Source organism: Triturus cristatus, chromosome 12, assembly GCF_964204655.1.
Source record: "Triturus cristatus chromosome 12, aTriCri1.1, whole genome shotgun sequence".
Lineage (NCBI taxonomy): Eukaryota > Metazoa > Chordata > Amphibia > Caudata > Salamandridae > Triturus > Triturus cristatus.
In genome coordinates, this window is record NC_140595.1 from 198829980 (window position 1) to 198857754 (window position 27775).

General features: G+C 43.4%; 1 protein-coding gene across 7 annotated transcripts in view; it reads right to left on the reverse strand.

The window, feature by feature from the left end:
- IL34 (interleukin 34) overlaps nt 1-27775 on the reverse strand; it is an 851078-nt gene that overhangs the window by 586815 nt on the left and 236488 nt on the right. For 4 of the 7 annotated variants that reach the window (XM_085639839.1, XM_085639838.1, XM_085639836.1 and 1 more), the window contains exon 3: nt 8231-8326. In XM_085639839.1, coding sequence (XP_085495965.1) covers nt 8231-8326 — 96 coding nt within the window. The remainder of the gene's footprint in view (nt 1-8230; nt 8327-27775) is intronic. The other 3 variants (XM_085639840.1, XM_085639837.1, XM_085639842.1) reach the window with 1 other exon arrangement.

The following is a 27775-nucleotide window of genomic DNA, read 5'->3' on the forward strand; positions in this document are numbered from 1 at the left end:
TTTTATAAATTATATATACATATATACACATACAAAAATAATATTAAAAAATAATATATAACAAATTAAAAAACTACAATATTTTTAATATTTTTAAAATAAATTATACACAACATTAACTAAAATAATACAGAAAAATATTGGATAGCAGAGGGAATATAATTACTATTCGAACCACAGAGAGTGCAACAGTAGGGAAAGTGTTTGATAGCGTAGAGGTAAAAATTACTTTTCCCACTCCAAAGAGTGCAACAGTAGGGAAAGTGTTGGACAGCTTAGGGGTAAAAATTACTAGTCCATCTCCAGAGAGTGCAACTGTAGGGAAAGTGTTGGATAGCATAGGGGAAACATTACTATTCCCACTCCAGAGAGTGCAACAGTAGGGAAAGTGTTGGATAGCGTAGGGGTAAAAATTACTATTTCCACTCCAGTGAGTGCAACAGTAGTGAAAGTGTTGGATAGCGTAGGGGTAAAAATGTATATTTCCACTCCAGAGAGGGCAACAGTAGGGAAAGTGTTGGATAGCGAATGTACTGTATTCCTTTGCCTAATTTCTGTGAACTTATGCTGCTTTTATCAAATTGAATTTTGCCACTTTGCAGAGATATTTTAAACTTTGCTCGTTATTACGCTATTTTTCTTGCGGCGGCCATTTTTAGGGTGCCACGCTCTTCCCCGGTCACCGCACTAGTCTTTGCACACCACACTGTCTCAATCTCTATTTAAATGAGCAGTAAGCGGACGTGCAGCGGACGCGCCCAGCGGGCGTGCCGGCGCTTTGGCGCGCCAAAGGCAAGCCCGTCTGCGCCTGTCCGGGACCAGGGGCCATGAGCCCTGGCCAATTATTACCTAACCTCACTGCTTCATTGAGGTACTCATCCGAACAGTTATTGAAATATCGCCCATGCATTGATCTAAACTGCAACATTAGCTCTGTTTTTAATTATGTTTTCTGCTGCCCTTGTTGCAATTTCTCATTTTGCACGACACTTCCTACAGATTAGAGCTACGAAACTTTGACCACTTCTCCCCCCTCCTCTTCTTTAAGAAAGACTGTTTTGTTGCCTGGTAAGAATTCTGTTAGTAAAGCTTTTACATTCTGGCATGTGAATTGTCGCTCACTGCCTAAACATAAGATGGACATATTCGACCTCTTAAATAGCAAACATCCTGATGCAATCTTTCTTACTGAAACCTGGCTACATTCCAATTCAGGTCCTGATGTGGCCTTAGCTTTACCATCTAATTATGCCATAGCCAGAAGGGACAGGATCAGCGGAAAGGGTGGAGGAATTGCGATAATTTATGATAAATCTTATCAATGTAAACTGGAAGATTTAGCTATTTCAAATTCTGAGGCAGCTTTATTTAAAATTACATTGACGCCGCAAATTACTTTTTCAGGTATTCTTGTTTATCGCCCCCCTGGACCTTCTAATGCCTGGGCTTTGTCTTTGCCAGAGCTAGTTGCGCCATATCTTCTCAAAGCATCAAATTTCACCATACTGGGTGATTTCAACTTACATCTTGAAAATTTGAATTGTACGATTAGTAGCACACTGATTGTGGATCTTGCAGCTCTAAATCTTTTACTTAGTAATAGCGGCCCCACGCATGTGGCTGGGCATATGTTGGATCCTATTTTCTCTAATTTGACTTGTCTTCACTGTGATCCTGCTCTTCCCTTATGCTGGTCTGATCATTTTGCTACCAAATTTCAGTGCACTTTTTTACTGCCTCCTATCACAGCTCCTGTGAGTAGCCCTCAAGGTATTCGGAATTGGAGTAAATTGGACCTTGAATTCTTTAATAGGACTCTTACTAACAATATCCCTACTGTTGAACATATATCAACTGATTCATCTGGTCTGATTCATGAATGGATTTCGACTACAGTCGAATGTTGTCTTCCATTGGTTACAAAAAAGAAATATAACCATCGTCCCCCGGTTTACGGAACAATTAAGGGTTGAGAAAACTAAATGTGAAACTCTGGAAAGGAGCTGGAGAAGGAATTACTCACAAGACTCTAAATCCAACTATAAGTTAGCCTTAAAGCAGTATCAAGCTCTTTGTAAATTAGCCACAAAGGAATATGTATCTTCCACTATCTCTAATGGCCAGAACTGCTCACGTACTTTGTTTAGCATGGTAAAAAAACTTGCTGGTTCAGACACACAGCCAATGCCACCTATTCTTAATGAACAACAGTGCGACAACCTCGCAATCTATTTTGTGAACAAAGTTGAACAAATATGCTCTGCATTGCAAACTACTCAGACAGTCGCATCTGATACATCATCTCCCATGTCTGAGTCTGAACACAGAGCAAGTTATTCCACAAAATTTGAAACCTGGACATTATTTGATTTTAATTCTTTCAAAAAAATCCTTAATAATATTAAATCTGGCTCTCCTCGTGATCTCATCCCTGCTTCTGTGCTGCAGCAGTTGGATCCATCCTCTTTGACGCTCATTATGCAGCTACTAAATGCCTCTATCCAAGAAGCTGCCGCCCCCTCAGATTGGAAGCACGCGATGGTCATTCCTCTGTTGAAAAAGGCCAATGCTGATCCTTCCCAGTTGTCTAATTTTAGACCTATTTCCCTGCTTCCCACTTACTCCAAAATTTTGAAAAAACATATTAATCAGCAACTTACTCGTGGATTCTACTAACCTTTCACATCCCTCTCAGTCTGGATTCAGGGCAGGCTTTCCTACTGAGACAACTCTGCTTGGAGTATCAGAGGTGCTACGTCAGCGGTTGGATACTGGTGATACCGTAGCCCTTATATTGCTCGATTTGAGCGCTGCATTTGATATGGTATCTCACACTGTATTATTAAATCGCCTGCAATCCTTTGGCATTACTGGTACAGCACTTGGCTGGCTCGCGTCTTTTCTTACCAAGCGGACGTTTGAAATTTTTTCATCCAGAGCCACCTCCAAAATTTACCCCTCCGCCTATGGGGTGCTTCAGGGCTCTATTTTGAGTCCCCTTTTGTATAATTTGTACATTAAACCCTTGGCAACGATAGCTGAGGAATCAGGGTTGTGCCTGTTTTCTTATGCTGATGACACCCAGATCATTTTTTCCCTTTCTACGGGACAGCTATGCGGACCCTCAGTGCTTCAGACCGGTCTAAGAAACATTGCATCGTGGATGCAAGGTAATCTCCTTAAGCTTAACGGCGAAAAGACCGAGGTCCTTATTTTGGGGGAAAATAAAAATCTCTGGGGCCCTCAGCAATGGCCATGTGAAATGGGTGTTCTCCCTCAGCCCTCTGCCTATGTCCGCAATTTGGGAGTCTTGATTGACGATAATCTTTCTATGAAGCATCAGGCTGTAAAAGTGGCTGCCACCTGCTTAACCATCTTAAAATGGTTGAAAAAAATCATTTGGATGCTTCCGGTTTCCGTCCAGAAAACCGTAGTCCAGGCACTTGTGACCTCAAGAATGGACTATGGAAACATTCTTTATCTGGGCTCTAATGAAGTTGTTATACGGAAACTTCAAGTGGTCCAAAATTCTGCGGCTAGGTTACTATGCCGGCTCCCCAAAAACTCTTCTACTTCCAGTGCTCTACATAAACTTCATTGGCTTAAGGTTGAAAACCGTGTGAAGTGTAAAGCCTTGAGTTATATGCATAAAATTAAAAGTGGCTCCTCTCCAAAATATTTACAAACTCTGGTTCACCCCTATCTGCCCTCTCGGGTGCTTCGCTCAGCCACTCAGGGCAAATTTGTGGTGCCTAGTGTCAAACTTAAAAGAATGGGTGGTCGTTCCTTTGCCTATCTAGGTCCTGTGCTCTGGAATTCTCTCCCCACCGCCATTCGCAATGAAACTTCATTCCTGAATTTTCGTAAAATTTTAAAAACATGGTTATTTAGTCAATAATCATAATTCCTTGACTCTATTTTACTTACTTTTGGTCCCCTGTCTGGTTAGCGCTGGGAAACCCTAGGTGGGTAGCTGTGCGCTCTACAAAACTAACCTAACATAACATAACATAACATAGCGTAGAGGTTAAAAATAACATACTTATCAAATTTATTTTTTATTAAATAATAAATTAACAATAAATTATTTATAAGTACCAATAAAATAAAATGAATAATTACTTTAACAACATTAAATTACTCCCCACCCTATTCCCCAATAAACCCCCAAACTATTCCGCATACAAATTAACACAAATAATATAATTATTAAGTAATCAATTAATAAATATTCATTACCAAATAATATTTAACAATAAATTATCAATACCAAAAATAATAATCAATACAAATTAATTACCAATTAATAATTAATTAACAATACATTAATTATCAATACCAATACATATTAATTAATTAATTATAATACATTACTTACCACCCTATTCCCCTATAAAAACACAACCCGCTCCTAAACTAAATTAACACAATATATTTATCAATTAATCAATTAACATTTTTTTTTTACCAATTAACAATTAATAAACAATAAATTATCAATACCCAAAAATAAAAATAAATCATTACTTAATTACAATTAAATTACTTCCCACCCTATTCCCCTATAAACCCACAACTCGCTACGGAACTAAAATGCAAAATTTAATTAAAAATAATTAATCATTTCTAAAAATGATGATTTAATTTACTAGAATTAAATTATTTCCCACCCTATTCCCCTATAAACCCACAACCCGCTACAGAACTAAAATGAAAAATGTAATTAAAAATAATTAATAATTTCTAAAAATTATGATTTAATTTACTATAATGAAATTACTTCCCACCCTATTCCCCTATAAACCCACAACCCGCTATGGTACTAAAATGCAAAATTTACTTTAAAAATAAATAAAATACTAACCTCTAAACATTTAATACATATATTTTTTTTAAAAATACAAAACATGTGAAACACATACATATAAAATACGTACTAAAATACATAATACTAACATAAACATCGATATTATTAACATCGATATTTTTGCTATCAACATTACTAACTTCGATATTACCAAAAACAATATTTCTTTCCTTCAGGTCGATATTCTGGTCACCGATATTCTTGATGTCGATATTCTGTCCCTATGATATTTCAAACTCGATATTTATGTAGGTCGAAATAAAAAAACTCGATATTACGTCTGTGCACCTGTTCATGCTTTATAAACAACAAATGTAGGGAAAAGGGATGGGAACATAAAAAAATAGGTATTTCCAAAAATCCCACCATCCATGTTCACTGCTCCCGTTAATGTCCAGGTGAACCCGGTATTTGGTCACTAGTGTCCTTGTTGGGGGCACTATCTAGTTTACTGATGTCACTGGATCAGTTAAGGGTCCCATAAAGATGGGGCTAGTGGAATACAGTGGAGCTTTACCCACTATATGGTCTCAAGGTGCCTTACGTTTAGGTACTATTATCTGGGAATCTATTGATTGAGATTTTCTAGTGATGGGTCATCCATGGAGAATATGGGCACCTACAGGAGACAAGGATTACAACAGTAGCCACTGGACAGTTTAGTATTCGACTTAACTGCTGGTTTTAGATAGTTTTTTTGGATCCAGCTTTTTTGGAACCATAGGCTCTAATGGAACTATTAGCTCTAATGGTTAAGGGATACGGGTTTTTGAATCAGAGTGGTCTCTCCCACCTGCTAGCGGCATCAGACCCCATCCCAGGGATGTGAAAATTGACTGTTCCTGTTCCCTCTGGGGCTGAAGAAAGGTGAGTAAGAGCACCCTTAATGCAGACAGGCATGTGGGGGATGAGCACCCTTACTGTCTTGATGTGTGCTCGGGAGTTGAACATCCAGATTAAGTTACCATGAAGTGTCTGACTTTAAAAAAAAACATTTTCATGGCAGTTATCTCAGCCGGGTGTTTTGGAGAGTTGTGGGCACTGTTGGTGCCCCTAATACCTTCACATGTTTCAAAACTGTCTGATCCTAAGGACAGCTCTAGGATTTTTTTGCTGGACCTCAACTTTAAATAAGGAAAAGGGACCATGCTTCCCTCATTCTTTTGCAGGTGTCTTTTCAGAAGTAGATGGAACTCGGGATCCTTTACATGTTATTCTAGCTGCCCACATCTACATTTCCAGTTATCAATAGTTTTACAAGGGGGCATCTTCTTTGCTAATTTTGGGACTAACTACAGGAGGAAGAAGACAACATTCCCTACCCTTGGTTGATGATCAACACCCCAGCTTATGAGATAAAAAGGGTTCATGCACCTTGTGAAGTTTAGCGGAAATCAGTTGGAAGGAGCCTGGCTCATTGGTGAAGGTAGGAGGGCTCACCAAGGCAGTATATCTGTCCACTGGCGTCTGTGGCCATGCCCTCCACCTTTATTTCGCACTACTGTTTTCATATGGGTGATAAACGGGCTTAGAACTTCAGGAAATATCTATACCAGAGCGCTATTCCAGAATGTCCTTTCCTATGAACTAATTAAAATTGGGGTTGTGGCATCCATTTTGGAGCGGGCATGCTGTCTGTTCGTTCTGAGGATTGAGGCAAAGGCATGCAGTCTTGTCATAGCGTCAATTGCCTAGGACTAGTAAAAGGGGAAATGAGGGAGTTAATGCACTGAATAATTTCCGGTACTCTTGAGTTTTTGTACTTGTCCTTGTACTACAACCCTTATGCCCTCCCAGCCTCTTCAACTTCGCTCCTCAGCTTGATCTTTTGATTCAAAGCAGGGTATTCTTTTTTATCAACTTTGTACATTTTAGTACAGCATATCCAATAAATATTCACTTCCCACTTTGTCTGAATGTACAATCATATTATTACATCATCAATATTGTCAACACGTAACAACATATCTATCCATATTTTCCCCCAATAGAGAATGCTACACTTTAGATACTATCTTTACGATTTGTAATTGTAAGGGGAAGACATCCCAGCCATTTCAGATTGCCTTATTATTTCGAGCACAAACAGCTCCATCTAGCATTGGGTGATATTGCACAAAGTAGAAGACTGGAGACAACAGTCTCTTGAAATTATGAATGGTGTAATGTACAGTCGCTGTTAGTGTTTCCATGATGGAAACATTCCATATTTGAATCTACCATACGTTCAAAGATGGTGGCATGTGTGCCTTCCAGTGACATATTGTTGAGTCTTGTGGCTAAGAACATGTGTGTTAACAATTATCCCATAGTTGTAAGATAATAAGGAACCCTCATTCCCTTGAGGCACAACAAAACAATCAAGGGATTCGGGGTTAAAGTGTTGCCTGTTACATCTTCAATTAAGGACAATGGTTTTCCAATATGCTTGGATGTGGGTGAATTTCCACCATGTGTGCCATCGTGCCTATGTCTTGGCAACCCCTCCAGTACGATTCTAAGGTCCCAAACATGGCGAAAGATGGGATACCATCACATTCAAATTTGTCCATATGTTGGGAGCATATTGATGACTTTACAGCTCTTCTTATGAGGATTCATATGTTTTCTGCTGTCTCTTTACCAAGCGGCTCTAGTATAGGTTTCCACATAAGTCATTTCTACCCCCCCCGCCCCCTCGTTTGTTGATTTGTATTGAGTATGTTTAACTTCTCTCTGTGATTTAACCTCTCAGACATAGGTCATGATTTTTACTTGTATTGACTGAACAATAATAGCCTTTGGTACACAGGGGGTATTTAGAGAATGTATAACAGTTGGGGCATGAAGTTAATTTTGATGCACGTTATTTGTCCTATCAACGAAATGTACAGTTTGCCTCATCTGGATAGGTCTGTAAACGATCTATCTAGCGTGTGTGGGACATTCGATGCATGTAGTGAGGATACAGTTGTAGAAAGATACACACCTAAGTATTTTACAGGGTCATCAGTGGCACTGAGGCCTTTACTTGTTAGTATGGTTTCTGTCTGTATAGTTGTCCACTTTGCAGACATGATGGCTCGAGGAGACAGGGGGATGGAAAAGAAGAGGTACTGCAAAGTTTTAGTGTTTCTCAATGGACAAAACGGTTGTCTGTTATGAGGTGGACAGTCTGTACAGAATGGGGCCAAGAAGGGAAAATCAGAGTAAGATTGGTGGTTAATGTTCGGCTTATTTGTGGTGATGAACACTGACAATAGTCTGACCACAATATCTTGCAAGAAGTTAGGTTCACTCTGCAACAATAAGGTGTCTGTAAGCAGTCCCTACAGCAAATGAGGGCAACAAGCACAGGCCACACTTTTCAGTTGTCATACTCACTGCATCAGATCTTACCAACAGTCGAGTCACGTTTCTCTTCCGGAAAATCAGAATGCGAGGGACATCAATGGTGTAGTTGATTGGGAAGTTGTATTTCTGTGGAAAAAAAGGATGGTGAAATGCTGGGTGCAAGGTAGGACATTTACTTAGTACCATTCCTGAACAGCGTGGCAATGCCGTCACATTGTAATTTTTTGGGGGAAACTTTTTATTGATGACAACTTCAACACTTACAAACACGTTACATATATGGGGATCACGGAGTACATCTACATCGGAGCGTGCTTCAAAAATCCGTATCTTCAGCTTTCTTACTATTGTTATAATTTCTAATAAGTTTTACTCACTATGCGACAAGTCATGACTCTGAGCCACACGCGGAGGCTCGCAAACATTTCCTCTATATTCATTCCACTTTCCCCATATTTGAGACCATTTTCTAGGGCAACCCCTTTATTCATATATTGTCTCTTCAATTAACACGCACCAGTCCATGTTCCTCTTCCATGCAGCAATAGCCAGTGTTTCTTGAGAGCCCCACTATCTGGCGACATTCCGCTTGGTGACTATCATTCCCAGTGCTACCCATGTTCTTTCTTTACTATTTAGGTCAGTCGGTCCCCAGATGTTTAATAGACAGAGTCCTATATTGTGTTCTATATTAGTCCCCAGCACTTCCCCCATACATTTTATCAGTGTGGACCAATATTTCCTAATGAACATGCAGTCCCAGACAATATGGATGAATGTGCCCTCTTGGCCACACCGCCTCCTGCACTCAGAATCATCCATGTAGCCCATTTTCACTAGCGCTGGACCAGAGAGATAAGTTCTGTGTAGTATTTTTAGTTGTACCAGTCTCAATCTGGAAGAGATCGCTATTTCCCTGGGGGAGGCCAAAGCCTCCAGCCATTCCTCGTCCAATGCCATCACATTGTTGTGTTTGGACACTTTAAGGTGTGTGCTTTGGAACAGTCCCCAATGGTCAGTCTTGAATTAATGGGGCCACTTTGACCAGTAATATGCCTGAACCGAGGCGCACATCTGTAGGTGATCAGACGCACAGGTAAAAAAACACAAATAGATATATACTGAAGTGAAAACAATCATATAAGCTCCATCTTGTTCCGGTACTGTTAATTTGCCAGAATAAGAACAACTTCCTGTTGGTGAATTCAGAAGGAAAGGACCCCCCCTGCTCCCCCAAAAAGGCCTCCAAGATCGTAGCCTACCTTGTCATAATGAAGGAAAAGCTACTTGTTTGAAATAGGTTCTCACTTTCAGACATCAGTTTAGAGCTCTTTGCAACAGCACCTGAGGAAACAGGGGTCGGTGGGAACACCCAAGGGGCAAGCATGCATTGCTTGATATGAAATACTATGTAGGACTAAACGTGGGGCGCCCTTTAAAATGCTGCTAGAGCACCTGCAATGCCTCCGGTGTTTCCAAATATGTGGCAGAGGGAGACTATATAGTAAGTTCAGCATTCAGTAGAGAGCCCTCGGGAAGAATACACACTGCCTACCAAGAAACGGGAGCACTGAGCATATCACCAGGCAAGACAAAAAGGTACTAGACATTATAGATTAATACACAGTCCAAGGTTTGCACAACCCAATGGAAAGCCTTGCAATGTATATCTGCATGAAGGAGACCACGTTTGGAAGCAGCTAAAGTGTGATCAGACTTGGCAAAGTAGGAGCCATGTGGCACAGGTAAGTGCTCTTAGACAATACCCAGAACATAACAACTTCCTCATGCCTCTTGCAAAACTTGCAAAAGAGTCAAGAGCGACAACAGCCTCATCGACAAAGTGACTATCAGTGGGCTCTGTGACTTCCTGTGTAACATGTGTCACTGCCATCTCAGCTATGCCCTGAAGCAATAAGGATGCACCCAGTAAGAACACCTGGAGGCCAAACCAGACATAAAATATTTTTTTAACCCCTTGGGTGCGGGTTTATTTCCCGCGCTGTGCGGGAGAAATAAACGGTGGGCGGGATTACGACGGCTTCCGGCCGTCGTGCGCACACACCCACCGTGATGCATGACGGCCGGGAGCCGTCGTGCGCATACAAGGGGTTAAAGTGCTGCCAAAAATAAACTGTGGAAAGTGACAGCTATAAAAATAGTTGTAAGATATGATAATCTTTGGAAGATAATTGATAACTGTGGCTTGCTACCTCTTACCAAAAGAAAACAATATATGCCCAATATTGCGCTCAATTTTTACTTATCCTAAAGGGTTAAATTACTGCTGTGAAAATCTTAGGTTTAATTTTAATTCCGTATGTACTCTTGAGTAATTCTTTTAAAGGCAGTTCTTTCAATTTTTTGGGGAAGATCACTGAATTAATCAACCTGTCAACAACCACTGAATATGTGAGAATGTATATATCTTGAGCATATAATATTAAAATAGTAATCGCATTTTCTCAATTATTGTTTGATTTATTTTGCAATTTGACATTCTTCAAAAAACGAAAAAAGTAGATTACAGATCCTTTTTGAATTACCTTCAACAAGTAGTATTGCTCCCGATTTTTATAGAATTCCTCGTTAAGTTCATATTCTTCATTTTTGTGCCTTACTCCCTCATTTGGTATTTGTACTTATTTAGGTACAACCACATTCCACAAGACATTCTGTACACAAAAACTAACACTTTCAGGAGTGTGGTTGCATATAGCGGTGAAGTGGAAGGCAGTAGACATGGCAACAAAAACAAAGGGCTGATTCACAAATTGCATTTCGTATTATGTATAGTAGTACTACAATAACATTACTAACGTACTACAGAAAGCTGTTCACAAACCAATATGCAGAAGTCTCCACCTCTGACTCTCCTATCTTTTATGTGAGGAAATCTCCGCCCGACTGGATATCTCCATACACATAAGTATACATGTTAGTAGTAAAGGAGGGGAGGGATGGAGGGACCCTGGAAAATAGGGACTACTCACCATTAAAGGGGAGCGATTTGGGGATCAGTGAAGTGTAGCTAAGGGAGGGCTAGGTTAAGGTTTAGGGAGGGTTTGGCTGGGCTTTGTTGGACCCACCCACAAAAGAGTGAGATCATTGCTGTTCACAAACTGCACTTCGGTAATTACAACAGCCAAAAAGGACCCATAACAGTTGTAAATGTACTGCAGCTTAGAGCTGTAGGATGTCCAGCATCACCCATGGCCACTCATAGGTACTGCAACTCTCTCCTAGAGAAAATAATGGAGGCAGGGACATAAAAGAAAACCTCACAGTAAATAATGTTAAAGTAAATTATTAACACTTTTTTAAAATACTTTTTTATTTTAATGTAAAAAAACCTGAATTATAATTATTTTATTAAAAGATTTTAATAACTTTTTTGCAATGTATAAATAAAAGCAACGTGTAAAACATAAATACAATTATTTTTAGTTCGAACCTTACATAAATGTCAGTAACTTTTATTAAGTAATAAAAACATTTTTATTTAAGATGTGTTTTATTTTTTTAAAACATCTAATTAATTATAATTAATATAATTTAATTTAAAATGTAGTTAACAGATGTTGTGGCTTTGAAAAAAATATTTTACATTAAAAACAATTATAAAATTAATTTAAATTAACATTTAACTTCCAAATATTTTCCCTGCCCCAATTGCGGAGGTCTCCACCAAGTGTGAGGACCAACAAATAGGGTCATAAAGTCACTAGTAGCAATTTCACAGTCACATATAACATTTTTACTAAGCCCCAACCCCTGTTTCAGGGGGAGGGGACATGTACGGCCTACACTTTTGAGTAACTTTACACTCTTAAATGGTGAATAACCAAAAGTAGTAAAGTTACTCAAAATTACATTTACTCATGTTTAAGCTTGCATTTGTGAGTAGGCCCCAAAGACTTGACATAACTGAGTAAAGAGATATTTACAACTATTGTATAGTATTGTATATTGTACATTAATCATAATGTAGATAAACTATAGGTTAAAGTTAAGGTGAAGGATAGTCAAGGAGAACAAGGAAGTAAGGTAGTGGTTTTGTGTGGATGAGAGGAGTTGTAAAGGTTTGTAGGAAGAAAAAGCCCTGAAGCTAAGCAGGAATGTTCTAGTGCAGTAAGGCAAAATGATGAAATGAGCGGTCGTCGATCAGTAAGATTTGTTGCTCTGTTTCTCTTAAATTATGATAAAAAATATATTTTGGATAATCTTTTGGTAATTCCGCAAACTCTTCCAAAGACAACTTCATTCTCCTTTTTTTGAACTCAGTTTAATTTGAATTTGGTAAATTCTCAATCTTATATGAGCTTGGGTTTTTTTTAGCAGGTATTCATCCGTGCTCTCTTCCACCTACTATTTCCAAGGGCTGGTCCAGGTCCATGAAAGTAATGAAATGGCATTATCAGTTGCCTGCTGAAGCTTAGACCTCTGTTGTCATAAGGTACAAACAAGTGAATGAGGAGGTGGATGGAATCCCTTGGCCATTACCAATCCTTGTCCCAACCTAACATGACATGAACACTTAACTCAAATGTTATGTTATACGTCTTCATATATTTCGGAACTTAGACAGCTACAGACTTTAGAAACTTCAATCAAATGAAAGGCGGCTATTCATTATTTACAGATCGGATAAAGATATAACTAAAATCTTCTGCATATTCTCTACACACATTTATGTATTCAACACCAAGATAAAATAAACACGTAAATAATGTTGGTGTTTAATTGATACATTCACAAATCACAGAAAATATTAAAAGTTCATTTGCAGGAACTGATTTTGATAATATCCTATATTTAATTTTGCAGCAGAACAAAAAAAATAAAAAATTAGCCCCTCTCCTCATTCATATCCCGACATCTAGGGGCATGAAGCACAGGCATATGCCCAAGGACAGATTGCTTTCGACACCGAACAGTGGATCTCTTTCCCATTCCTTCAACAGGAAAGTAACAACTTCATGCCCCATTTCATCCCACTCAGAGCTGTGGAACTATCTTAATTTTATCTTCTTGCTTTTTTCCACGGTACACGTTTATCAGGGAGAGCATGTAGGCTTTTGATTGGACCCGCAGTATGCAAGCGATAGCTGTGAAAATATTTTGGTTTCTTGATTGACATGGATAAGATTTAAATTTCATCATTCACCTAGATATTGAGTGATAACAGATTATAGGGCCCTTTTTGGGTCTTGCTTTGAAACAGCTATAGCTGTCTTGTCATATGGTTTCTAAAAAAATCATATACATGATACATTCAAAGAGAGGCTTTTTATCAGCAGACTTCATCCATTGGTCTGTTGGATTGTTATTCACATGGGACAGTGGGTCAGCCCTTTCTACCCATTTGGTTCCCCTCACTATGAGAACTGCGCGAAGCCTGTGCACCAGTGGCGTCGCCCCACTGCTTTTAAGCAATTAACTAAAGGAAAAATAAAATGATAATAACTCAATGTTATTATCATTTTATTTGTTCCTGCTGTTTTGCGGCCGGGGCGGGCGGAGCTGCTCTGCTCTCAGAGCAGGATAGGGGAGCAGTTGTTTGTCCATTCCAAGTAAGTATGAATGTTTTGCTGGCCCTCTCGGGACAGCCTAACAGTCCTGCACACTTTGCATGTTCTCCACCTAGGCTATAATGCAGCCTGCGTTAGTTAGTTAGGTGGAGAACATGCCCAGGCCCCCAGTCTCCATCTGAGCACTGAACTGCGGCGCTCAGACCAATCACAAAGCTGCATTGCAGCGTTGTGATTGGTCAGGGGAGCCTGGGTGCTTCCTGTTTCAGCCTGAGTCCGACGCAGAGGAGAGACACGGCGGTAAAGTAATTTTGTTTTTTACACTACTCCCCCCTCCCCCGCCACCCCCGATCTGATCCAGCTGCCACTGCTGTGCACATTGCCCACATCCATTTAAAAATAGTTCCTTTCTCTTCAGTGACAGCAGATTGAAAGTATTCTTTTTTATTATATACATTTTTATATTAACTTTAAGTGCTAGCTCTTTGTTTTCCCTGCTCGCCTTGGAGCCAAGCACGTCGAAACCTTAGTGAGGTCATCGATACCTACAACACACCTGTTGGCTTAACTGCAGTTCAGCCTCCAGCTTGGGACGACATGCTCTGCTATGCCTTTCTGCAGGCTTCCTGCCATCAAAAAGCATGCTAAAGGCTGCCTACTCCTATTTTCTGTAGTCCAATCCGACAGGCACACCTATAATTTCTGAGGCTTGTCCTGGAAAAGAGCACTATGCACAAGGAGGAGCTACCAATGCTGCATGCCTTAGAGACGCGCACAGAGAAGGAGGGCTTAACACATTATGGCAGAACTCTGTGCCTGCCCACACCAAAGACAAGCGAATCCTTCAGAAGTCTTGCATAATAACATCAAGTATGAGCTGTTTGTTGCTTGTCACTGTTGTCTGTCGCTCCTACCAGCAGGAAGAGTTATGACCATTGGTGCCAGGCCACCCCGTGCCACTGGACACCCTTAATCAACCTGACTATAATGCTATCTTCTGGCTTCTTACACACAATTCTTTTTCTGCTGCTTCTGCAATTTAACTAGGCTGCACGTATCAGTTATTCAAACACCACTAATCCTGACTGCCCAAAGAACAAGCATTTGCAATGCAATAGGTCTCGCTTTTGCGGGGGTTTGAGCTATTCGCATTGTAAATGAAAATGCCATTTATTTATGTGTTTTGAAAACTTGCAAGAGGGGCGTAAACATGCACTCTGTACTTACAGCCTTTGCTTACGAGAAGCAAGGCTGGCAATAACTGCGCCAATTTTACTGCCAGCCTTGCTTCTCATAAGCAAGGACTATCTGTACAAAGTGCGTGTTTACGCACCGCTTGCAGGTTTTCAAAACACATAAATAAAAGGCATAGTCATTGACAATGCCAATAGCTCAAACTCTTGCAAATGCGAGACCTATTGCATTGCAAATGCTTGTTTGGTATACTTCAGTGTGTCGCCCCTTGGTGCGGCGACACGTCCAGGCGTAGGTTTCATGTTGGCTGTGCCACAGGAACCAAGATACACCTGAATGGAGACCCCCAATTACGATGAAACCAGTCCTGGGTCGCTTGTGCTCTGGATCAGACAGGACCAGGCCTGGCAGTTCAGGCTGGACTGTTCTGATTGGAGCAGGCTGAAGACTGAGCTGCATATAGCTGGGTCCAAACTGAGGAGGCATGCTGTGCAAAATAATGGATTGGGATGGGACCCCGAGTAATTACCAGTGGCTGGGATTAATTCTAACATTTGATCCATCACTTTTTGTACACTGCAGTTACAACGTGGCACACATCTGTATAGGACTGAGAGGCCTTGCACTGGAGGTGAAGAGGGGGCCTTTGATCCTATTCAGTATGTATGTGGGGATGTGCCCCGGTAGTATTGATGTGGGAATAAGTCTAGAGCCGTTTCTGACTTTGCCCTTGCGCCGGGGCTGTGCGACTGTGGTGTCTAGTCGCACTGTGCCTCCACAGTGTGAATTGTGGGGCCTTGCGACTGCTGTATTCATTTAAGAATCAAAGAATTGCTTAGTGACCGCATGGTATTCACTGCCTTCGGGGAAGGGGAAGTGCCCCGGCCAATCAACTAGCCAGGGCAGAGGGGCGTGTGAGCGAGGCTGGCCTCACAGAGGCTGCTCAATGACCCGCATTCACCGCAAAAGGGATGGATGTGTCAGCATGAGGGAGAGGGCGTGTGTAGAAGTGGAAGAGAGGGACTGTCCGCAGGTGAGAAGTAATCAAGAGAGAAGATACTATAATAGTGTTTTAGAGCAGCTGGGATAGAGAAGGCAGGAAGTGAAATCACTCGATTCAATCATGCGCTATCTCACTGACTATCCAAGAGCACACGGTCGCCCTCTCAAAGCCCAATCACTCAGTGTCAGTCTCACTGTAGACGCACATGCAGCGTACTCTGTCTCGCAGCATTGACAGGGTTGCACGTTACCTGACTCGCAGTTGCCGCCTCACAGTCCCGCAGGTAAGTGAAGATGGCGAGAGTTTCACGGTACTCACGTGACTTGCAGTTCCCCTCAAAGCTCTGAAGACACACACTGTCCCACGGTATTACAGATAAGAGGAGGTTTTCACCCCCTCTCCCGCCCACAAACACAGATGAGCAGCACATGAGTAGGTTCAAAACGGCCGCTCAGTCTCGGAGGCCATGTCTGTGTCCAGGGGAAAGCGAAAGCACGCCATGCGCGCGTTCAGGGATCCGAGCTGTATGCGTGCACATCTCCTGTCCTGCGCGCATTCAGGGAGCCAAGCCCGCTCACATCTGCTGTTCCTTGTGCTAACGCTGCTAGCCGTGCGCGTGCACATGTCCTGTCCCCCTTCGCCCACCAAACCGACCACAATAGGTCTCACCAAGGCAAGCAGCGCATGCGCTGCTTCGCTAGGCGAGACCTAAGAACCAGCACAGGCAGATACATCCAATCCTTCTACTGTAAACTTCCCTGTAACTCAGTTGACGCCTCACCCAAACATGCTACAACAGCACATTGCTGCCTGCCACACAGCCACATCAAACTTGGTTGCTGTGTGTCCCGACAGCTGTTCGGACCAGATACCTGACAACAAATACCACTACCTAAATAATCTTCACTTCATCCAGACTGCCCTGCCACCCACAGGCAGACTAACCGCTGCCCCGCCGAGCTTGCATTCCTGAATTTCCCGACAGACCCACATCTGAATGCCACATTGCACGATCCGCCCCTATCTGACACTGCTTCTCTCCTACATTCTCGGTGTGAGCAGATAAAGGAATTGCTCAATCCCTCTTCCTTATTCACAGATGTCCCTCCTCTCCCAGGTGTCGACCTGACTCACAAAACTCGAATCATCCCTGGTCGGATCCTTCCAGCCAATGCCAGTATGTTATGCCAATTGCTTCCTTAAGCTTGCTCGATTGTGTATCCGCAAAAACAACAGTTGATGGACAGAATGCAGAACAATGTCATACATTCACCCCAGTACAGAGATCTAGGCCTAAATCCATCCTTTTTTTGCTCACCATGCCATTCCAGTTTGAACCCAGCCATATGCAAATCAGTCTTGACCCTGTGCCTCATGGGAACAGTCCAGCCCGAACTGCCAAGCCAGGTCCTCCCCGGACTGGAAACAAGCATCCTAGGACTGGTTTCGGGGTTTCACCCCTCTTCAGCCAGGATAGCTTGATTCCAGTGGCATGGAGAGCACGGGACCCACGTCTGAGCATACCCATCCCACTCGGGGTGACAAATGCAAAAACATCAGTTGATGGACAGTATGCAGAACAATGTCATATATTCACCCCAGTACAGAGATCTGGGCCTAAATCCATCATGTTTTGCTCACCATGCCATTCCAGTTTGAACCCAGCCATATGCAAATCAGTCTTGACCCTGTGCCTCATGGGAACAGTCCAGCCCAAACTGCCAAGCCAGGTCCTCCCTGGACTGGAAACAAGCATCGTAGGACCGGTTTCGGGGTTTCACCCCTCTTCAGCCAGGATAGCTTGATTCCAGTGGCATGAAGAGCACGGAACCCACGTCTGGGCATACCCGTCCCACTCGGGGTGACAAATGCAAAAACAACAGTTGATGGACAGAATGCAGAACAATGTCATATATTCACCCCAGTACAGAGATCTGGGCATAAATCCATCATGTTTTGCTCACCATGCCATTCCAGTTTGAACCCAGCCATATGCAAATCAGTCTTGACCCTGTGCCTCATGGGAACAGTCCAGCCCGAACTGCCAAGCCAGGTCCTCCCTGGACTGGAAACAAGCATCCTAGGACCGGTTTCGGGGTTTCACCCCTCTTCAGCCAGGATAGCTTGATTCCAGTGGCTCTCCAGTGCTCTCCATGTCACTGGAATCAAGCTATCCTGGCTGAAGAGGGGTGAAACCCCGAAACTGGTCCTAGGATGCTTGTGTCCAGTCCAGGGAGGACCTGGCCAGGCTGTTCGGGCTGGACTGTTCCCATAGGGCACAGGGTCAAGACTGATTTGCATATGGCTGGGTCCAAACTGGAATGGCATAGTGAGCAACAAAACGATGGATTTAGGCCCAGATATCTGTACTGGGGTGAATGTATGACATTGTTCTGCATTCTGTCCATCAACAGTTATTTTTGCATTTGTCACCCCGAGTGGGACGGGTATGCTCAGACGTGAGTCCCGTGCTCTCCATGCCACTGGAATCAAGCTATCCTGGCTGAAGAGGGGTGAAACCCCGAAACCGGTCCTAGGATGCTTGTTTCCAGGAGGTGAGGTACATAGAAGCGGGTCAGCACCAGCTAGTCTCCCCCAAGCAGAATGATCAGCCTTGAACATTATAGCAGGAATCTATTAGTAAGTAGCAGTAAATAAGGAACTATTCCTTGTTTTTAGGTCTCAGCTCTAGACAACGCATGCGATATCTCTAAAAGACATTGAAAACACTAATAGCCCTCGGATAGCCAAGACGCAATGGCTTTACCAATGCTGGTTGGTATTGCATCTACTGCCAGTGGCAGCCTGGCATCATCTTGGCTTTCACTGTTCCATGATTACGTGCATGGTGCAGATTTGCTTCCCGCTCCTCCTCTGTCTAGTGTTCTTGCATTGTTGTCTTCGGTCTCTGCATCTATCGGTTCGCGCAGCAGCCTGTTCAGACTACTGCCCTCTGTGCTAATACTCAGGGCACATTTACAGTACCTGGCTTCACAGTCTCTTCAGTTCGAGATGCAAACCTTTTGTATTTGTTTTGGGATTATGCCAATACACGAGCTTGTCCTTGGCCATGTGTTCTCCCAAGGGGTAGGTTGGTTGTCTTTGGTGGCCTCCCTTCTCTGTGCTCCCATTTGAAAAGAAGTGGCTTTCCTTATTTTGTCCAGGATAGATTCTCCAAACTATTTCACCATGGAGGCCCAGTGCATCAGAGCTCTTTTTATTACTCGAGGGTCATGGTAGTCTTCTGCACTGATTAAGAACAACCTTACTTAAGCTTCAGAGGCGGCTCAGCCGCACTAGTTCCAGCATGCTGCAGTTGATAGGTCGCAACAACGAATGAGTCTTACCCATGCATCGCTTTACTGGGCATGCCTGTACCACGCATGCCTTTACAACAAAGTTTGTTTGCGTGGTTCAGGCAAGCGTTGTAAAGCCGTTTCCCCTGCCAATATGGATACTGTTCATTGCTTTGTGGGATTCAGCAACACTTTTCAGTTGGACTGGATACCTCCATGCTCCTGCATTCTTTGGATTAACAGAATACAGATTTCAGTCACAGTAAAGACATTTTTTCTGACATCTTGTCTTTTTCTTTGAGCTTTTTAGATTTCCCTGTACTCATTCTGGAAACAACCGACAATTCGTAAGGTTGTTCTAAGGAAAGCGCTCCCTGCCATTAGGCATTTGCCATTTCTTTCCTCATAAGTATGTACCTGGATTCCTTCGAATGGCATCCCATGGCTTGCCATCTCATTCCTTCTTGGAGAGGACTGTTTTCACAGAATAGCTTTAGAGAGTAATAATCTCAGCCTCCTAAATCTGCATGTGCTCATAAGTCGGAGACACCGACGGCTCCTGTCACCTGCTCAGTGGTGGTGCTTTGTGGGCATCCCTCATCTCTCCATAATGCCACAACACAGCTTTTGGGCAGCATACACCTGTGAGACCCAGTAATTTGATGGCACACTGGTTCCAACCCAGCCAGTCCTGTGGCCCCATTCTCCTCCAACTGGAATAATACATCGTAACTCCAGCTCTGTAAATATTATGTGTGGGTAAAGACTAGCTGGTGACATTGTAACAAGACTATTGGTTGTTGCTCAGTGAGAAGGAAGGTTCTTGGTTTGCTACAAAGCATAGTTTGGAAGTGTTGAATGTCTGCAGTATGAAAGGGAAAAGGAAACTCATAAATATTTCTAGAAGTCTTCAAAGGTCAAATGCCTGATTCTGTTTGACACATTTCTAACTGTTAGGTCCACTAAATCCAAGAAAGGTTTAGGGACTCATTAGGTGCTAAAGTGTCTTTATCCAAGAGCATGTCCTGGTGGGAATTCCAAGACAGCGACTAAGCATCTCTGTAAGTTCAAATATAGGAAACAACTAATGATGGTGCATCTGATATGCAATAGTCAATGGACTTTCTACGCTTCTCCAGAAAGATTTGGTATTTGACCTTCACCTGAGAGGAATATGGACACTGCATGAGCCAAATATTCTCCTGGGAGCTGTGGAACTGGACATTATCTAACGGGCAAAAGACGGGATTGGGTCTGAGCATCAATGCTTCTGAGCTTACCATCAGAAATGACTCGCTAGTTAAAAGTACGCCCAGTTTGTCCATTGTTTTGTCTGACTTTTATGGTCGGACATTTCATGCTATCAGCTCCTGTGGCTCAAACTCAGCAATACTGTGAGAAGCAAATGCAGCTCTCAAAAAGCAAAATGGGGACAAAATCCTGTCATTCTTTTCGGGCTCCGGAAGGCCTCCTCATAGCCTCACCACCCGGTGAAGTCGGAATAAAGTTACTCAGCTCTTAATAGAATCAACCATCAGAAAATGAGGAAGATCAAGAATCTGACATGAAACTGGGTGTGAGCAGTTTACCAAATAGCAGCCATGAAAAACATTCTAATGTTAGAGCACAGGTCTCCGAGATTGCTCCAATACTCTATGTGCTACAAGACTCTATTTGCAGAAGAATGCTCTTCTTTGCAGCCCTGCTCAACATCCACACAATCCCAAATTGTGAAAAGATAATGCTCTTACTAGTACTGAGATCATACTAGGAATGAAAATAGGTAACCTCAACATGTGGCACACTGATAGCAGACAAAGCTGGGACATTCACAACTTCCATGGTCAATATGAAACCACCTGGACCAACTCTGCCCATCTCCCTCATGAACTTGACACACATCTGACACATGAATGGAATGTGAGAAAATGCTTAGAGAAGACAATTTCCCAGACAACCAACTCCGAGATCCTAGTCTGAGGAAACCGAGTGTATAAAATTGAAAGGGGTGCATTCTCTGTTGAGGTGAACAAGTGCATAATCAGCTTGCCAAACTTTTGAAAAATGGAGATTAACACCTATGCGAGTGGGATGTCAGCTTCCCCCACCACCCCATCCGTTGGAGTGAATGCCTCCACTGAGTCACGACTACTCTAGTTGCCAGAGGGAGACCACTGCAATCCCCCCCACCGTACAGATAATTAATGAGAACAGTGTCCCCATTGACCATTTTTCGGACACAAAAGCAGGATCGCCTTGGATATCATGAGACCAATCATAAATAACCAGAAGTTGCGACGCCTGATAATACGCCTCAATATCTGCTGCAGCAATGCCTCCGAAGTACACTGATTAAAAACATTTACCAAGGGCAATGCGTGGGGTCCCGCCCTCCCAGAGGAAACTATTAAGAACGGAGTTCAACGTACAAGACTATTGTCGTGTAATGGTGTATGGGAAATTTTGCAGTTGGTATAAAAACCGGGGTAGTGACACTATTTTGAAGATTGCAGGGCTTACCAGTTAAATACAGAGATAAAACCGACCAGACCAGAACATCGTCTCTCTATCTGGCGAGGACAGGCTCCAGGTTACGCTTTCATACCAGTGCAGCTTCGGGGGACACGAAAACCCCTAAGTATTTAAACCCACCTGAGGCAATCCGCAGTCCTGATGCCCTACCAAGGTCATGCGGGCGACCACCAAACAAAAACACAGTAGATTTGGATGCGTTAAAGTAGAGGCCCGAAGATTCACCAAAGATACGCATGATTTGTAAAATGTGGGGTTCAGAGGCTGTAGGGGCAGTTAAGTAAAAGAGGACATAATTTGCATATAACGCAATCCAATCAGTAAGACCTGGTCTCCACTTAATGCTATCAACCTGAGCATCCATACTCACCCACACTGCCAAAAGCTCCATGGCAAGAGTGAACAGATGGGGAGACAGGGGACATCCCTGCCTTGTCCCTCGTTGGTTTGGGAACAAATCTGAACTAGCCCCAGCCACCCGCACTGACGACGTAAGATCAGTGTATAAGAATCTAAGACTGAAATCTAGGGCCAAAATTCAAGCGGCGAAGAAGTGTGAACAAATATACCCAACTCACGGAGCCAAAAGCCTTATCTATCCTGGCAAGAAGAACTGCTGCAGATCCCTCCAACCTGTCAGCCAATTTCAAGGCATTATATAGGCACTGAATGTTCTGCCGGGTAGCATGATGAGGCATAAATCTGGCTTGGTCGGTATGAATCAAGTCAGGAATGAAGCGTATCAACGGGTTCGCCAGGAACTTCGTTAGTATCTTCACCTCCAGATTTAAGAGGGAAATTGGGAGATATGAAAGATTATCATCTGTTGGCCGACCAGGTTTAGGTTTAGGGAACCAGAGAGCACCATCTTACAAGGCATAATCAGCAGATGAAAGGGTTCGGAGGGGAAGTGTCATCATAAAGTCCTCGATCTGGTCCTGGGTCAAGATCTCCCATCGAGCGTACACAGTTTTGAAATGGGCAGCAAAACAGCAGGCCACCTCCCGAGGATCAGTGAGCAAATGGCCCATTAGGTCACATACAAGGGGAATGGAAGAAGGGCAACGAGGACCCTGACACAATCTATGGAGCATTTTGCTCCACTTGACACTCCATTGGTAGATGCTGCTCTGGGCCGTTTGCCAACACTGTTTGGCCTCCCCCAATTGGAGCCGTTGGTATTGTTGTTGCTATAGACACAGTTGTCTACGTGCCAACTGCTCACCCTCCACACGACCCTGCACATCTAAGTTCGCCATCCGGGCCTCAAGATCCACCAAGTCCTTGACCCGACTTCGCCACTCCACAGTAGAGAAACTAATACACCCCCCCCCCCACAGTGTCGGTTTCATGGCCTCTCAATGTGTCGCCTGGGAAGGCACCATCCTTTGGTAGTTGCCAGACATTCCTCTATGAAATGTTCAATATGACGTCTATATTCCAGGTTTTTAAAGTGATCAAGCAATAAACACTATTGGAACGCAGGGCGTTGACTGCATAAGCGGAGGAGCACTAGGGAGTGATCGGAGAGCTTCCGTGCCAGGACAGAGACGTCCGAGATTATGTAAATGTGAAAGTGGAAGACTAAAATTATAAAGGCTGGAAAAGGAGTTGTGTGCTGAGGAGACATAAACATGTCCCAAACTTCCCCCTCCCCCATACTTTGAGAACAGGAAGTATCTGTCACGGGGTAGATCAGAGCCAGGCCGCAACTGTGGACCCCGCCCAGGCCCACCCTAATGGATCCCCAAACCCAACACTGTCAATTAGCCAGGGAGACTAATATACCACTCTCACTGTCTGTTAGTAGCTAATCTCCAGAGCGACACTGGGGTGCACTGCAGACATCTGAAAGATTTACGGCATACACCAATGTCTTGTAGAAGGCAGCGAGGCAGTCCTCCCAGTCACCAAGGGCACCCCACCATCTGCTGAGGCTCCACCATCCCGCCAATAGCTACTCTGTCCAGATAGTTTAGGAGCTTAGCAGTGACTGGACAGGGCCGAGCCCTAGATGGAGGGTGCCGCACCAAAGCCCTGTGGGCCCGCTCATCCATGACAAGATCTCTGAAGGCATCAATGAGCAGAACCATTGGTCAAGAAAGTGTTCCATTGAGAGACCCTCACACCCTTCAGGAAAGTCAACGAACCGCAGGATATTACGGCGAGCCGTGCCCTCAGCGTCTTCCACTCTCGGCACCAACTCCTTGGTCACAGCAATAAGTATGGCCACCATCTGCTACCAGATACTGAGTCCTCTGCCCCAAACACCCTATTTTCTGCCTCTGTAATCCACTCAACGGCTTTCCATCAGTCCTGGCAGAGTAGAGTCACGTCTGTTCTCACTGCTCCAGTTTTAGCTCCCAACATGTCCCGTGACTGCATGATAGTTGACAAGAGGGCATCATTGTCCGGAATGGAACCATCCTATCCAGAAGCCCCAGCAGGAGAAGAGGATTCTCTGAGCTGTGCATATATGTCCAGTGTAGTCTGTTCGGCACCAGGAGGGGCCTTATACTTGGTCCTGCTGGCAGATAGGACAGGGGACTTAAAGACGTGGGATCCGGAGCTCGTAGGACCACCACTGACCAGCCTGACCCCCACCTCAGTCAAGCGGGTGCTGTAACAGCTTACTCTCTCTGCTGCAGTAGGTTGGCGGGGTCCCCAGGAGCCGGGTCTGCAGCTCTGCCACCCTGATGTAGCCACGGATTAGGTAGGATTTAAGGCAACCGCACGGAGCAGTGCTAAAATGCGTCTGCCATGTTCGGTGTCCAAGTCACGCTCCCTATTTTACGTCTCTTACAGCATACTTCTATTGAAACCATCAAATTTCAGTCGCTCCCCTTAGTCAAAAAGTCCAAACTCCTACGTTTCCAGGCTATATGGATAAAATGTACTGCCATAAATGGAGGAATAAGAATCTTTATAAATTCCCAAATGTTAGAGCTCAGGACCGAACTTTGAAGTTTTCCTCAAATAACTTGACATTTTGGACCAACAGCAGAACATCCAGCATAACAGAGCCATCATCATAAGGTTCTTCATTAAATGATAAGCTGGTCCTCTTTGGCAAAGCATCTCTACTGTCGAAAAAGATACCCCATTTGGAAAAAGGAAAAAGAGACAGAGATATTAGCTTTTTGAGGATACAGTGTTCATCTTAGTAGAATCAATGTCTCTCTTTCCATGGCTTAATTTGAGCTGGTGGTGCACGGGGGCCACTGGCACTTATTTTTGGGGATAGGCACTTATTATTTGAATCAGACATTACACTGTTAGAGGGAAAAACACAAAACACAGAATGACGGAGGAAGGTAAAGACTGAAAAACCGTCATAAAGGGAGAAAGAAGGAACCTACAAGAGTGAGTATACTGCAGTGGATTCAAGAAAGTGGAAGTAAATTGAAGGTAAATTGAAGACTACATAGCTTTGATATTTGGTGCAGACATTTAATTGCACCGGCCTCAGACTTCTGAGCAGAGCTTTGGGCACTGGCACTCATTCATTTACAAATTAAGCCCTACCTCTTCCAAAATCAACAAGGTGGCAGAGTTTGTGCAAAAGTGAGAAGAGGTGGTATGGATCTACTGAAGAAAAACAATACAACAAGAAGATGGTGAGTCAGTAGTGCTGCTATGCAGAGGAGAAAATATAGGCTTGTAATTTAGACCTTGACTGAGACAGCATATGCGCTGTTGCTTGCAAGACATTTTGGTTAGCTTGCAATAGGCTTAGAGTCCACCCACTGCTTTCCATTATGTGGCTTTATTATCTCTCTCATTTACTTACTTCTCTTTGGTTAGCACATGCTAGCTTCAAATCCTCTTTGTATTTTCCCCTCCCCTGCAGCATGACTCAAGTACTTGTGTCCTTCGACTGCTCATGCTTTCTGAGATATTTTTATTTTATCAGTTAGTTTATCAGTTAGTTAAAGCACTCCATAAGAGTGCATGTGTTTGCAGGCTGTCTCCCTCATGTGCTTCTACCCCACTTCTGTGGCGCTCTCTCTTACCCTTGTTCTTTTGTCCCCCTCTGTGTTGTTGCTTACCACGCCCGCTATCTACGTTGTTGCTTGCCCCATCCACTGTCCATGTCATTGTATGAATCCCTAAAGTGCCCTCTATTGTGCTCTATTTTGTTGCTTGCACACCCACCTTCCTGTTGCATTCTGTGTTGTTGCTTGATCTTTTGTGCTCCGTGCTGTTGCTTGCCCTCCCATCCTGTGTTGCTGCTTGCTCCTGTCCTGCATTGTTTGTTGCTTGCCCCTGCCCTGTGTTGTTTGTTGCTTGGCCCCTGTCAGCGTTGTTAGTTGCTTGGTTCCTTGTCCTGACTTCTTTCTTGCTTGCCCCCATCCCATGTTGTTTATTGTTTCCCACACATCCCGCATTGTTTGTTGCTTGCCCTGTCCCGTGCTGTTTGTCCTCCTGTCCCGCATTGTGTGTTGCTTGTAACCACCCACTCTCCCTCCCATTGCACCAGCCAAAAAAAAAGCTATGGCTGCGTCATAGCACTTTTTCCCCTAACTTTCAGCAATGCTGCACAGCAGCCACGCTGCTGTAGACCATGGCTACAAGACATTGGCAAGGCCAATAGCTCTTGCAGGTGAGACACAATTGGCGTTGCCAATGCATGTTTCTAGCTGTTGCTTCTATCCAGTGCTCGTGCTGCTGTGAAGGTACGCCATTGGGACTGGAAATAACCTCCCTGTGCCCCCACTCTCTTGTTTGCTGCCCCTACATATTTCTCTCTCTAACTCTGTTCTTGTTCACTGTTGCTTTCTTCTCAAAGGTTCTCCTATGAAGAGGAATCAGTTGATGGTGATCAGTCCTCCGTCTTCTCTGACCTTGGAAGGCTTGGAAAGACCTTGCACACGGATCACTAAAGAAAAGGTGGAACTATTCTATCTGCCTATGTAAGTATTAAGTTCACTCTGTACTTGAATATATGACACAGAGTTCAGATTTCCTTTTGCATCCTTAGCCATTAAACGTTGGGATGGCGTTCCATAGAACTCCACAGAGCATGTGGCTAAACTCCCGTTCCTTAACGGCACCAAGTAAATATTGAATAAACACAGATATTCATATCACGAAACTGTAAAACAAATATTCGTATCTCTAAGTTGGAGCCTTGCCTCACAAATGCAGTCACACATTCCAAAGCGCCACCAGCAGCAGCATCATAGCTAGAGTCAGAATGGCTACACTGGAGCAAAGAAAATGCAGCGAGACTTGTATTTCAGCAGTTTACTGCATACAAAAGCAAGTCTCAAACAAAGTGCCCTGACTGAAGATGATCTTTGTAAAATAAGACAATCCGTTAGGGTGATCAATACAAGAGGATAATTGTGGCATAATTTGTGCACGATGCTTTAAATGGACAGACATTGCTAATGGGAGAGTCAGGGGCGGCTGGTGACATTTGAAAGTGGTGAGGCGTAAAATGATTGGTATACTTCACCGTTGCGTGCGAGCGTAGCGAGCGAGCCTGAACCCCTATAAGGAGGGTTTGGGGGGGTTCTCCCCCCGAGAAAATTTTGAAAGAAGAGAAGAGAAATGGTGCATTTTCAAGCAAATTTGAGAAAGCAGGAAGGTTAATAAAGCAATTGTGAAAGTGCAGTTATAACATTAATAAAGAGATGTCATATAACATAGGTAGCTGCTTATTCAGTATAACCACAGAGCTTCATAACAGACTTCGAGATACAATGCATTTCTGAGTACCTCACTCACAGATGTATTTTAGCCCACACATGACAGTAACCCGATTCAAGGCCCCATTCTCCCGATTTTTTTTTTTACAATCTCCCACTTTGCTCTTCTGAAATGTTGGCATGTATAAAAACGTGCATTTGCGTTTCAATCAAATGTCCGATCCTGCAGCAGGCAGCACACTACTGTCGAGGGAAGCAGTTTTTCCTGCCAAACACAGTGTGTGCAATCCTCGCTGACGTACACAGCAGTTGAAAGGCGCGCGACTGAGGGAATGCTCATGACGCATTATTTAATTGCAGAAGCA